Source organism: Coenobita brevimanus, chromosome 89, assembly GCF_032717465.1.
Source record: "Coenobita brevimanus isolate Jiangsu-jjx chromosome 89, ASM3271746v2, whole genome shotgun sequence".
NCBI classification, from domain to species: Eukaryota; Metazoa; Arthropoda; class Malacostraca; order Decapoda; family Coenobitidae; genus Coenobita; species Coenobita brevimanus.
Window position 1 is genome coordinate 20,061,779 of NC_137042.1, and position 15,000 is coordinate 20,076,778.

General features: G+C 42.0%; 1 protein-coding gene across 1 annotated transcript in view; it reads right to left on the reverse strand.

Annotated features, from left to right (window-relative positions):
- Positions 1-15,000, reverse strand: part of LOC145411411 (mutS protein homolog 4-like) — a 100,911-nt gene that overhangs the window by 26,709 nt on the left and 59,202 nt on the right. Inside the window, exon 17 of the mRNA XM_080281451.1 lies at positions 10,075-10,197. Within this exon, the coding sequence (XP_080137577.1) occupies positions 10,075-10,197 (123 nt within the window). The remainder of the gene's footprint in view (positions 1-10,074; positions 10,198-15,000) is intronic.

The window sequence follows — 15,000 nt, forward strand, 5'->3', positions numbered from 1 at the left end:
AAATCCGATCCTTGCGAAATCTCTGACAGAAAATGTGTAATCAATGAGAAAGTCAAAGACCAAGGTTAAAAAATAAAAAGCTGGGGATAAGGAAAGACGAAAATGTGACACAGAAAGAGAAACTGATAGAGGAAAGGAGGAAGGAACGAAGAAGAATTGGGCGGCAAAGGCGAGCGGATTTGCTACAAGACGTGCAGATAAGAATGGAAAGAGAGAGAGAGAGAGAGAGAGAGACGGACATTTCATTCAGCAAATGGTACCAAATCAATGAGCTGGAAGAAAGTATACTGATGAATACGAGAGAAGAGTAAGAATGAAATTAAAGCCGAAATGATGAGGAAAAAGACAGTGAAGGATGGAAGGTATGAGAAAGAGGGGAAAGAAGGTAAGAATGAATGATGGAGAGGAAGGGGAGATAGACAAGGAAGAAATGAAGGAGAAAGGAAAAGAAATAAGAGGTAGGAATACAAGGAAATGAAAGGAGGAGAGGAGGAAGGCCGAAGGGTCAAGGATGCACGACGGAAGAAGAAAATGCAGCGAACGCTGCAAAAGCAGACTTAGAATAAGGGAGGAAACGAGAGGAGAATTAAGAGAAAGCTTGACCTTGGGTTCACATGAAGGGAAGGAACGGACGGTATTATGGAGCTGAAAGAAAATGCTGGTATCAACGAGGAAGGAAGGAATGTGTGTGTGTGTGTGTGTGTTATATATATATATATATATATATATATATATATATATATACGTAAACAGAAAAAGAAAGAGGAGGAGGGATGGAAGGAGGACAGACTAAAATGGGATGTGAGAGAGCAGATAAAGGAAGGTTGAAGAGGCGTGAACAGACCGAAAAATTTAATGATGGCTGGAGAAAGGCAGCAAAGAGGGGAGGGGATCAGACGGCTGGAAAGGAGGTGCAAAGAGAGGAAAGCAAGGATCAAGAAGCAATGAAACAAAGGAAACCAACGACAAGGAAGAACGGAAGGAAGGAAGGCTTGATGGAGGAAGGAAGGAAAGAAGGAAGGAAGGAAGGAAGGAATGATGGAAGCTAGCAAGCAAGCATACAAGCAAGCAAGCAAGCAAGCAAGCAGGCAAGGAATACTTGTAGGGGAAGGAAGGGAAGAGGAGGCAACTGAATGGGAAGGAAACAAAAGATATTATATAGATTAAGAAAAAAAAAAGTCGGGGGGACCGCCAATTATCCACCCATTCGATGTAGTGCTGCCTTCAGGTGACTTTGAACTGTATGAGAGGCCAAATGGTTTCATATAGCCCAGGAAATCACTTAGTGCGCTAGATGGTAACCACATAACCAAATGACACCTGGTGATCTGGTGGGTACTCCAACCGGGTGGGGCTCATAAAGGGTTTACATCCAACGAATGGGTGGGGTTTATGCTCACATACTGCCACTCAGGGGCAAGTGATATTGATTACCCTCGCCTTAAATGTCGGGACTGTGTAGCCTAGCACTGGGCCCCTACGCTCCTGATGAGAGAAAAAAAGATTGGATGAATTGTAATGGTATAGCCTAGCACTGGTCCCCTACCCTCCTGATGAGAGAAAAATATGGATGATGAGTGTGATGAAAAAATATAATGGCATCACAAGAAAAGGAAGATCACGGAGTGGAAAGAATGGGTGCAAGACAGGACGAAAGGACAAGGAAAGTGAGGAAAGTTAACAAGCAGAACGACGGAAGAAAAGAAAAAGGCAGCTAATAAAGAGACAAAAGGAAAGAGCAAAAAAGAACAGAGAAAAGGAAGAAAGCAACAGGAGAGAGGTAAAGAAAAGAGAGGACAACATAAAAGGAACGTAAAGGAGGGAAACAGAGCTACCCGGAAGAACGGAAAGATAAAGAAAAGAAGAAGGCTGGAGATCTGAAGGAAAGAAACGTACTTCGTAGAGAAAACGGGAACAGAAGGGAAGAGAGCAGAGACAGTAGGTATGGAAAATGGGAGGTAGCAAGGAGAGAGGTAAAGAATAAAATGTATAGAGGGAGTATCCATGAATGAAGGAAAAAAGAGGTAAAGAGGAAAGAAAATACAGAGAAGTAAATAAAGAGAGAGGAGAGCAGAAACATGAAGGAAGGAACCAGGAGATGTGAAGCAGGGGACAGGTAGGTGTGAAAAAACAAGGCAATAAAGTTGAGACGTAAAGAAGGGAAAGAGGGCGATACAGAGGCATGCAGACCTGGGAAAAGGGGAGAAGAAAAAAGAAAGAGAAAAAGAAAGAAGGCTGGGGGAAGGAAAAAAGATACACAAAACAGCAGAATATTAGCATAAAGTGGGGTAAACTTAAGAGGAGACAACACACACGGGCGCCAAGAACTCACGAAATGCGAGTAAAAAATAAAACTGCATAAAAAAAAAAATAATAATAATATATGGCATGGATATGAAAACGAGCAGAGAAAAAGACTATATAAAACGGAGTCATCCAGTTTGCATTGGGTCGTATTATGAGTGACTTTGGTGATATCGCAACACTCCTACCTAAACAATTTATTCTGCACATTACACCTCCATACCCTCCTGTATGTTACCGATGCAAACTGTGTCGATATTACAATGATATAAACAGCATTCAAGAGATGGTCAAGGTGCAATACAAATCGCTGAAGTTGAGGTTCTACAAAGCCTCCTATGTCACCTAAAATGCGGGTCTTAAGGCAGTCCAGATCAATTACGAATAAGTGACCAGCCTAAGGACCTAGTGAAGGAAATCATTTGGCGTTAGCTGGAAGAAGGAAAAAGGTGTTACTTCCTGGGCAAAACAATAATCGCGATAGTTTTTCCACCTTGTTAGAGCGTTGGGTTTTCTCTCGGGTAAACTGCAACGTCTGAGGGAAGCTGGAAATAAAAAAAAAGTCCTAAAATCGTAGCCAGAGAAGTAACAAAAATTACCGAAAAACTGTCCACGCCTCCTTAACCCATTCAGATGTATTTTTTTCTGCTTTACCTTTGCTTTTCCCAGATGAATTTATTTTGTGTACGAGAGACTTCTGGAAAAGAAGGTATACATAAAGCCTCCACTGACCCACTCCCTACACGAGATCACTAAACTGAATGAAATCGTCCGCAGGTAGCAAGAGTAACCGTAAGGGAAAAAAAAAAAAAAAAGTCTTGAAGTGGTTAAGGCTCCGAATCGACAAGGCCACAGCAAAAGACCTTAACCTTGAACCAGAGCATCCCAAAGTAACGCCACTAGAAGCGCGGGAAGGAGCACAAAACACCCAGTAAACAATGACACGTGCGAATGGAGCAATAAAGGAAAAACGAACCCGCTTGAGGTGGAAAAAGAAAAGCTATAAAACAGAACTCAAAATCCGAGAAAACGAGGCGGCCGGGAAAAAGGTCAGGGACAAGTTGGAGACCTGAAGACACGCCAGGAAGAAAAAACACTAAAAACAAAAAGAAAATCATAAACGAGACGGAAAAAGACGAAATAAAACAACTCAGTGAGAGAGAGAGAGAGAGAGAGAGAGAGAGAGAGAGAGAGAATGTGCAGGCGCCTCACAACATGCTTGAGCATTTCTAGTTCTGTACACGCCAGAATCACACACGCACATGTACGCCAGTCGGTACAATACATATACATGGCCAGATTTTCAGGGCAAAAGAAAACAAAGTTAACCCTTTGGCTGCAAATTACCTACTTTGCATTTGATTTCTGTCTCTGTCGGACGACTGAACTGTGCTGATGAGAAATCCAAGACACACACACACACACACACACACACACACACACACACACACACACACATACACACAGTCAAGGCCAAAACTAAGGAACGTCCTATTTTACTTTAGCTTCCGATGTTTTTTTTTTGTTTTTTTTATGCGAGGAAGAAGGAACCAAAGGCCATGGCCCGCAGTAACAGTTCCTTCCAAGAGAAAAACAAAATACAATAGAGAGCCAAATTCAAGATCCGATCATGTAAGATGTTATTCACTTCACAGACGTTTACCACAGCCTGAGTTACATGCAGCATGTATAATACACACACACACACACACACACACACACACACACACACACACACACACACACACACACACAAAACCAAGACCAAAAAGAAAGTAATAACGGAAGAAGCCCGGGAAAGCCTAAACAAAAAGGGACACGCAAAAGCACTACAAACACGACCAGCCAAACATGCATGCTCTTGAAAGGAAATGAGAGCACGCCAAAGAGAGCAGACGAAAAGAGTGACGCTGGTGGTGGCCGGGGAAGTTTGGATTTATTTCCTCCTCTCATCTTCCTCCTCCGGCTCCTTCTCTTCTTCTTCCTCCTCCTCCTTCTCGGTTCTCTTTTCCATTTTTATTTACTCTACTTCGTCTTTCTCCTCCTCCCCACTTCATTACCTTCCTTGCGTCTCGTTCCCATCTTTATATTCTCAGCTTCCTTCTTCTCGCTTCCCTTTCCTATTATTTCCACCTCCTCCTCCTCCTCCTCGCTTCCCTTTCCCTTCAATACTTTATTTCCCCATCATTACTTACTCCATCGTCTCTCTTTCCTGCTGTTCCTCTTCCTCCTCCTTCTCCTCGCTTCCTTTTCCCACCATTTTATCCTCCCCCTCCTCACGGTCTCCTTCTTCCTCCATCTCCTCTTCTTCCTCCGCCTGTTCTTCCTTCATCTCGCTTCCCTTTCCCATCACTACTTCCTCCACCTTCTCTCTTCCTCCTCCTACTCACTTTCCTTTCTCATAATCACTTCCTCCACGTCCTCCTCCTGCTCCTCTACTTCCTCCTCCTCGCTTCCTTTTCTCATAATTACTTTCTCGTTGTATTCCTCTTCCTCGTAATGATCACTACATCTTCATCATCATCATTTTCCTTTTTTCTCCCCCTCCCCTCCTCCTCGTAATAACCATAACTTTCTCTTCCTCATTCTCTCCCGTTTCCCCCCCCCTCTCTCTCTCTCTCTCTCTCACACACATATACACACACACACACACACACACACACACACACACAAACTCAAAGTCCAGGAGGAGGAGGCGAGCGAGTAAGATGGAATGAGTTACCAAGGTGAATCCATTCTCTCCCTCCCTCTCTCTCTTTCTCTCTCTAAACCTCCCGCTGCGTATCAAAGGTAAAAGAAATCTTTCACCAGAGCCTCACCCAATACGCAGAATGAACTGAGTTTTCACGTCCGCATTCGTTCTGTTTTACTTGTTCCTTGAAAATTCATTCTTTCTTTTGTAGATTCACTGACATACTCTTTTTTCCCCATTACTTCCTTCATCCGATGACTTTTATATTTTAGTTCTTGCTTTAACAAAAGTATCCTCACTCCATGTTAATAAAGTTTTACAAATGAAGGAGGTCGACAATAGCTTCATCCCTTCACTACTGCACCCCATGTAATATAACTTCCCTCCTACCCTGAGATTATACTGATTTTGCAGATTCTAATTTGACTTTTTTTTCGTCTAAAGCGCTTGGCTGCAGTCACGAACACCAGGAATCGACAAGAGAACAGCTCGTTATTACAACTCATCAGCGACCTGGCGGACGCGCAAGCGAGGCTAATGTATGGGGGGGGGGGGGCAAATCGGCTATTTATATATGTGGTAGCTGAGGTCGCCCACCATTCACTCAATAAAATACTACCTTTACGTGATTTTATAGAATGACAAGTCAAATGGTTTCCTGTAACCTGAAACACCATTCATTAACTGAGTGGTAACTACATATTCAAATGACGCCAGGTGGTATAGTGGATTAAACCGTTCTCACCAAATGGGACGTGTAAGGGTTTACATCTGATGAATGGGTGGCGAGGTTTACTGCTCACATAATGCTACTCAGGGTCGAGTAAGGCTGGTCACCCTTGCCCTCTCGGGACTGAGAAGCCCTTGGGCCCCTACACTTTTGATGAAAGAAAGAAAATGAATGACATTGTGCAAATAATCTGAAACGTATAAAAAAACAGATGGTACAGTAAAAAAAAATGAACAGGAAACGAACTGATATGTATAACGGCGAACATACTTCGGTGGTTATTTATCACATAAATTTGTCTTTTATTTCACAATTTTACCGAAGTTATGAAAATATTCAGCAATTACGGTGCCAAACTTGCTTCTTTCAGTATCAAACTGTTTGATAAAAAAAATGTATATATTAGCATTCAGTAGAAGAAAGGTCAACCGAAAAAGAGAAATACCGGAACTGGGGAAAAAAAAATATCACTAAGTCGAGAAAAGGTCATGCCACTATTACATGTAGAGGTGTGGTGAGGTAGTACGTATTTGGGTGCTTACTATGCATCCCACATGAGATGGCAAAGAGGACAACTTCTTCAGGAGTCATCATGTTTTGGGGGGCGCTGAACTGACTGAAGCCAGCGACAGTTTAGTAAGCTGAATTAAAGTGCCAAGAGATGGAAAGAACAGAGCGAAAATGAAGTCGCTGGGCTAAATAAGTATGAAATGTCCTCGAGTTCTGCAACACCATCTTATGAGTATGAAGAATAAAAATGAGAAATAATTACAGTTATGATTCTTGTCAGTCCTGGGGAGATATTTAACACTGCACGGGTTTATGAAGATTATATACACAGAACGCCTATAAATAGAAAAGGCCCTCCAAACCTAAGTCAAATCGTCTAACGGTTGAATTAAAACACACACACACACACACACACACACACACACACACACACACACATCATCATCATCACCGTGCCCTCTGCATTTAGCCCCCCGGTAAAATCTGGCGAGTTGATGGCTGCGTGGATTGGCGGCAGTCATCCTCGATTCGATGGCCATCAGGACTGCAACGATTACATTATCCGCAGTCAATTACAGTTTCAATTACCCTTTCAAAAATTTCAGTCCAGTTTTGAAGGCTTGATGATGGGGGAATGATTACGTGGACCAATTCCCTAGACACGCTGTTAGACAATTCTCCTGCTCTCTCTCTCTCTCTCTCTCTCTCTCTCTCTACTACAACGACTACTACAATTATATGAACACAAAAAACTGTAGCGCCAGCAACACTAGTTCCAAACGATGATTAATTATTCCTAAGAGTCCTCACTAATGCATTTCTCTTCAAGCTTAGCACTAATCAAAACAAGGAAGAAATTCACATCAGATATCCTACAACTTCATCCGTTTAATCATCATCATCATCATCATCATCATCATCATCATCATTCAGACTTTTTATACCACTTAAGGATGGGATGAGGTTGGATGCACAAACAAGGAAAAGGAAGATACGGAAAGTGGAAGAGCTATCAATACAACTCCCACTAAATGAGCCAATCATTCACACATCATCCAAAAAGAGAACAAAATTTAACAGCATCAGTGTCGGAAAATAAACAATGCAATTAAAAATGTGGAATAATTATAAATACCAAAGAGTCAACTGGAAAATATGGAACAGCCAATAAAATAAATAACAAATCCAATACACCAAAGTGCAGGCAAGTGCAAACACCCCCGCCAAAGGAGTGCAAAGAGGGTACAGAACACACTCACGTCACCCCACAAGCAGAGAAGACGTTTAGAGGGGAAACCAGGCCAAAGTATAATGTAGTTTAGCAGCACCGTGCTTATAGGACGCTGGCAGGGCTAAGGCAATCAGGAGGTGGTCTTTGATGCTCTGATGGGTTGGTTTGAGGAGGAAGTGGAGGGATAGGGACGGCAGGTACTGTGTGGGGGGAGGGGGAAGTTGGGGATAAGATGGGGAGTAAAGATGTGAGGGGAGGGGAACAGGAGGGGAAGTGAGGGGGAGGGAGGATAAGGGGAGGGGGGAGAGGGAGAGGGAGAGGAAGAGGGAGAGGAAAAGAGAAGTCAGCTGACAGACTGGTGAGGTACTGTGAAAGGAGGCTACGTATTTGAAAGACGCGGATACGTGTGAGCATAATAAAACGGTGCAAACACAAGATGGGGGTCGAGCATTGGAACAGGTGGGAGAATAGCAACCGCTAACATGGGTGAGTTGTCTATAGAAATGGCAAGCACTAAGGCAGAGAGGAAAATGGGTGGGGATGGGCGAAGTGTTAAGAAAGGAGTGCAATTTCTATTTACTGAGGTTTTTGGTTATAAATGAATCGTTCAAAGTTCTGAGGGTGGCAACTGAAAACTAACTTACCGCTGAACACAATATTCATTCATTTGTACCGGCAGCTATAGAAAAGATCGTTGCTGTGCATAAATGTACTATGAGTTAATGACGATTCCATTCCTTTACAATGTTTGAAATACAGGTATGCTGTTCTCCTCCTGTCAGGGTTTCTGGACCCGATTTCCTTCTCAATGCGCTACACAGAAATTTATATCATAAATATTATCCATCTCTTTCTTAACCAGCACGTTTCTTTATTTGTGCAGTCTCATAAAATCTGTCACAGCTCACGCCATCCATTGTATATGTCGACTACTTCCAGTCTTCTACTAGCTTATGGAATAGTTTCCATAAATATGTGATTGAAATCGCTGATCTTCAGAGGTTCAATTCATAGGTCCATACTATTACCTCTGACAAGCAAACAATAAGACAAGAGTATTTTTCTTGTCTTTCCAATATTTTCTTTTCAAACTTCTGCCCTACTGGGAGTCGTTTGGTTCTCGTCTTTTCCTGTTCGGATACTGAAATAGTGCAACAACAACAACAACAGCAACAATAATAATAATAATAATAATAATAGTAACAACAACAATAAAGTTGTCTGAAGATATGTGAGTACCAAGACAGGACGGATATGGAAGACAAGAATTTAAATGGGAGGAATAAGATATGAAAACACTGGAATCAATGGCAAGGAGGTGGAAATGGAAGAGCTATAACCTGGGATTGAAAGGGAAAGAAGAATGGAAGGGATGGAAGGAATTAGGATGGGTGAACAATATAATAAGTCGAATTACAGTGAGTGGAAGGATGGACACAATGGAGGAAGGGGGTGGATGAAGAAGAAGGATGATGATTAATGTACTTTCTGCTTCATTACCGCCGGATAATAGCCCCGTCTCTCATACTCCATCCATTCCATTATCCTTACCTCTCTCAATCCTGTTACTCCCTTCTTCTCGCACAACTTTAGACATTAATATCATTGTGCCTTCTCTCTCTCTCTCTCTCTCCTCCCTCTCACCTCCTTCCATCTCAGTATCCCTCCTTCCTACTTTTCTCATCGAAACTTGGGAACTGTGGTGAATTTTCTTGCCCTTCTTAAGTATCCCTCTCTATCTTCATCCCTCTTCCCACCTCATCAACTTACTTTCTCCCCATCCCTCCAATTTCTCACGCTTTCCGATCATCCCTCCCCCTTTTCACTATCCCTATTCCTTTTTTATCACTCTGGTTCCTCTATATCATTCAATGCATCTGTTCTTCGTTTCCATCCCAATTCCTTCTTATTATCCTGTTCCATCAAGAGCTAGTTACCCTACCTCCTCTGTTCTTCTTCATCCCTATTTCTTTTTCATCTTATTTCATCTCTATCGGTCTATCTCCTATCAGCTCTTCTACCCCACTTTGCTCTTCTTTCCCACATACTACTTCAATATCGTAACCAAATCTACTTCCTATCCTCAACCTCTTCCCCATCATCTTCCATAAATACTTCTCTTACCTTCTCGTCTGTTCTCTCCCCTGCCTAACCAACTTGCCACTTAATACACTCTCTTCTCTCCCCTCTCACCTCTTCCATCACATTTAATATCCGTCTCTTCCTTCCTTCCCTCCTTTCTTCCTTTCTTCCTTCCTTCTTTCTTTTCCTTCCTGATTCCTTGCTTCTCTGTCCCTGTGTATGCACATCTTATCTTGCTTTGTTTCTCTTCCCTGGCGGTATTTTTTTTCTACTTACTTCTCTTAAGTACTGGTGATTAAACTCTCTCTCATCAAATATGAAGCTTTTCTTCTAAGTTATATGACGCCTTCCTACCTGCTTTTATTTCCTCTCTCTCTCTCTCTCTCTCTCTCTCTCTCTCTCCTTCCTACCTGCTTTTATCTCCACCCATCCACCTGCCATCTCTCTCTCTCTCTCTCTCTCTCTCTCTCTCTCTCTCTCTCTCTCTCTCTCTCTCTCTCTCTCTCTCTCTCCCCACCTGCCTGCCTCATTTACCTGTACTTGGAAGGTAGAAGCATTATTCTCAGGTGCGTCTTCACAGCCCAGGTGAGTGAAGATCTCTTTCACTAGACGCAGAGAGGCGAACTCAGCTGGCACGAAGCTTCCTATCTGAGGGATGGAGAGAGGGGAGGTTTAGATAGATTTGACCGATAGACATACAGACAGATAGATGCTAGCAGAAAGATAATGACAGGCAAACAGATAGATATATACAGGTAGGTTGATAGATATGTCGTGACAGACTGATTTTAAAAAAAGTGCAGAGAGAGAGAGAGAGAGATGCTTCACTAATCATCAATATCCTACTTAATTATAAAATCTTCCTCTCCTAAATTTCCCCCATATATTGCCTGTTCTCAAGGGAATATACCTCTCTCTCTCTCTCTCTCTCTCTCTCTCTCTCTCTATCACTCCACTCACGCACTAGTGTCTCCCCCCCAGCCACTTAATGGAGTCTTCCCGAGGTGTGTGTGTGTGTGTGTGTGTGTGTGTGAAAGGAGGGAGAAGAATTTAGAGGAAGTGTAAGAAAGTAGGGAGAAGATACGGAAAAGACTGAATGAAGACGGGAAACATGAAGGAAGGTCGAAAGAGAGAGGAGGGAGAAAAGAGAAAAAGGCTGAAGGAAAAAAAGAAAGATAGAGGAGAGAAGAAGGATAGTAAAGTTAAGGGAAGAACAGAGAGGGAGGGAGGGAGAGAAAGGAAGAAGCTGAAGGAAGAGGAAGAACATAAACATGGAGAACGGAGGAAGAAGGAGAGAGAGAGGCTGAAGGAAGAAATGGAAGATGGAAGGAGAGTGAGAAAGAAAGGAGAAACAAGAGAAGGAGACTGAAGGAAGAGGAGAAAGAGACTGAAGGAAGATGCGATAGATGGAGGAAGAGTGGGGGCGACAGGAGGCAGAGTGTGACTGAAGTGAGAAATAAAAGCTGAAGGTGGGAAAGAATGAAGGGGGATTAAATGGAAAGGGAGGGAGCTTAGCCAACTGAAAAGAGACGAAAAACACAGAGGGACACTTGGAAGGAAAGGATGGAAAACAAGTGGAAAGCGAGATGGGGAGGGGTAGGAGGGGGAACAAGAAGGTAATGTGAGAAAGAAAAGAGAGTAAGAGAGAGGCTGGAGGATGAGGATCCAGGAAGGGTGAGAGAGAGCAATGAGGGAGGGTAAAAAAAAATAATGCAGATGATGGGAGGACAAGAAAGTTGGTAGAACAAATGAACAGACGAGAGGAAAGAAAAAAAATAGGAAGAAATGTGAAAAAGATAAAAAGATTAACTAACTGGAAAGTATAAAAACTCTGATAACAATGGTAACAAAAAATTAAGGATATGAGATGACAGAAACAGGAGAGCAAGAAGAGATTCAGAAAGTGAAAGAAGAATGAGAAAGAAAATAGGCAGAGGAAGATGAATAGAAAGATGACGTGAGGAAATATAAATGATGTTAAAGATAAAACTGAAGGGGAAAGACAAACGGAAAGGAAAAAAAAGGTGTGTGAAACAAGAGTGGGAGAATAACTGGCTAGAAGAGAGGAGAAGAAAAATAGGTGGGTTAACTGAAGAAGGCTGAAGCAAATGAAGGAGGGTGCAAGAAGAGCAGAGCGAGGGAGGAAAAGGAAAGAAAAGAAGAAAATTGGAAGAAGTGTGAGCGAGAATGGAGGGAGGACAAGAGGAAGAATTATAAAGAAAAATAGAAGAAGATAAAGACGAAATGGAAGATGGATATAAGAAGAAACAGAAGACGTGTTATGTGCAAATAAGGGAGGGAGACGTGGAACTGGGAAGTGCAAAGGGAAATGTAAAGGATGAATAAAGAAAAAAGGAAGGTATTAATGCAAAAGCAGAGATAAGAAAAAAGATGATGGAAAAAATAAGAGAGAATTAAGAAAAGGAAGAGAACACAGATGAAGGAGGAAGAGATTAAGACTAAAGGAAGACGTGTAGGTCGGAAATACGATGAGAAAGTATGGACACAAATCGAAGAAGGCGATGTATAGGAAGAAGAAAAAAACAGGGGAATGAGAAGGAAAGAAAGAGAGAGATAGTGCAATGAAAAATGAAAGAATGATAAGTCAGAAGGAGGGTGAGAAAGTAGAGATGAAGAAATGGACGCAGATATGTAAAGAAAACGAGATAAAATGAAAATAAGGAGGGAAAGTATATGAAGAAGATATAAGAAAGGAGGAAGAACAAAAGGACAGAAGGCAGGGAGAGGTAGACAGAACGAGGAAGTGAAAATTGGGACAGAGGACGTGAGAGAATGGAAAAAGAACTCAAGAAGGAAATACCGGTACTTTCGAGGAAAGGAAAGAGGGGGAGAAAAGAGAAAATGAAAAATGGAAGGACCGCGAGTGAGAAGGGAGAGAAAATAAGTGAGGAGACAGAAAAAAAAAAGAAAAAAAAAATGAGTAACAGGTGGGTGGAGTGTCTTTAATTAGATGAAATGTGGGAGAGAAAGATGAAGGAGGCCTGGGGATGAAGATAGGATGGAATAATTAACAAGCACACGAAGAAGGAAATTTGATGAACGCAGTAAGGAGGACGGAGTGGGAGGGGGGAGGAGACATGAGGGGGACATGACCAGGAATGGAAGAATTCAAGGGAGCGAGGCACACACATAAACAGAAGCTTTGAAAATATAAGGAAACTACACAAGAAGAAAATATGGTGAGAGGTATGGAGATCGGAAGATAAAAAGTGGAAGGGAGAAAAACAATGGAAGGAGTGAGTAAAGGGCGAATGGCACAGGAAGAAGGAAAAGGGGGGGGGAGGACATAAAGGTGACAGAAAAATCGAGTGTGAGTTCAGGGTCAAACAATACGAAAGGACAGGGCGAGGTCAAGGATGAAGGCTGAAAGTTAGACATATCACTGTATAATGCTTTTACATCTACATAATGGTATACGGAAAATTCTTTAATTGCACAGTTCTACTTTAGACCATCCAGAGAAGATAAACTTATTATGGACTGTATAATTACCGTTTACTTTACTTGCCACCTTAGGCCACTTGCTGTTTCATAGCCCCTTCACTACCAGATCATTCCTAACATTCACAAAACCATCTGCAGTAGCAAGAATGAAACGAGACATTATGACAGCATATGGTAGCAGCAACAATTAATTATCATGTCCATGGGATTAACGTGGAAAGTTGATGACTGCTACATTACAGGGTTTCCTCTACTGCTAGCTGAACAAAAGCTCCTGGTGGTGGCAAGACTAAAATATAAAGACATCATCGCACCACAGGGGATGATGGACGACTTGGAAACTTTATAACTGATTTCTGGACACAAAGAGGGAATTTTATTGAGCTGAAGGAAGCATCCGGCCCCAAATGGTTATGGATTTTCTGAGTAATACGAGTTACAGTGTCTGGGTCAGGTCGGCCATTCTGTAAATTTTATGTTGGATTTTTATTACCTATGCATCTCGGCAGTATGGCTGTCATTTATAATTCTTACTGCAGCAAGTTGGTTTTATTAAGCTTAATGGAAAATTTAATCTTTCTTAGTTAATATGTTTAAAGTATTCTTCACTATCTTCCCCAAATGAAGTAATTTGTTATTCTTTCTACTCCTACACGCCTCTATTCACCTTAGGGAAACCCCTCGTAATGAAGGGATATCTAATTGATATTTTGCACGCTATATAATTTGTTTCTTACATCAACATCCATCAAGAGGGAATTTCATACAGACGACAGGCTTTTAGCAACATTAACTGCATAACTAATACCCTTGGCCGGACGGTAACTGATGCCGTACTAGCCAGTACTGTGCAAGCGCCTCCCCAGCCTTCTCATACCGCCTTTAATGACTCCTGATGGCCCAGGGTGTCGCAAGATGGCCTATAAAAACAAGGACACGCTCCAAGATCTTCGGGAAAGTTCTTCTTAATGACCTCTGATAAAAGTTTGAACGTTCCTAGATTTTTCGGTACATCTGAATATTAGACTGGCTAAACCTACCCTGCCCCAAACCATTTTCGTCCACTGCATTTGATCTCTGGCTAATATAGGAAAAATTCAACTGACCACATATTACCTTAATAATGTCATGAGTTATCTAACATAACCACAAGTTAACATCTGCAAGCTTCGCTAACCTACGTGATCCCAGACAGTATTCGTAATTGTAATTTTACACATTATAATCAACGATATATTTAGGTGGCTTAACTAGAGCACGGCGACACAAGGTCACTCTCAAGTTCCATGTACACCCTATAAAAAAAGAATCGGGACCCCACGAGCTGATGCGTCTCGCAATGACCACTGATAGCACCAGAACTCAGTTGGGGCTTCAAATTCCTTCGTGCAGTGTGGCATATTGTATCGTGCAGTAAGGGTCCCGATTCTTTTTTTATAGGGTGTACATCTGAGGAATCTACCAGATTTCACGTTACAACAGATAGTAGACGCGACTCACGACACGTTAAAAGGATCGAATAAACCCTTGAAACACTCTTAGTAGGAGCCACAGTAATTTACTTATTGGTCACGATGCTTTCATGATCTGTCTGTGCCCTGAGTAAAGTACTTAGAACTAAAGTCAAAGTGGACATGCAAAGCGAGAACTGGAAATGTGTCCTTTCATATACCAGCTTGTGAACACTTTTTAATGATCCACACTGATGACATTTGCAGGTATTGACACACACTAAAACAGCCAATACAACTCTTCAACACTCACTACACCCTCAATACAGAAACTCCTTCATAATTCGTACTCTGTTAGCATGAGAACGATTTATTCCAGTTATCAATCTCCCTCCCAGCAGATGATTCAGTTCCGCAGTCGACCTCCTTCAAACTATCACAGTTACAGTTACTCTATCTGAGCAGTACGATACGAACAAGTGCATTCATTGACTGTGTACCTGCGTCTTTTGAGCACAGTCTTCAGAACAACAAC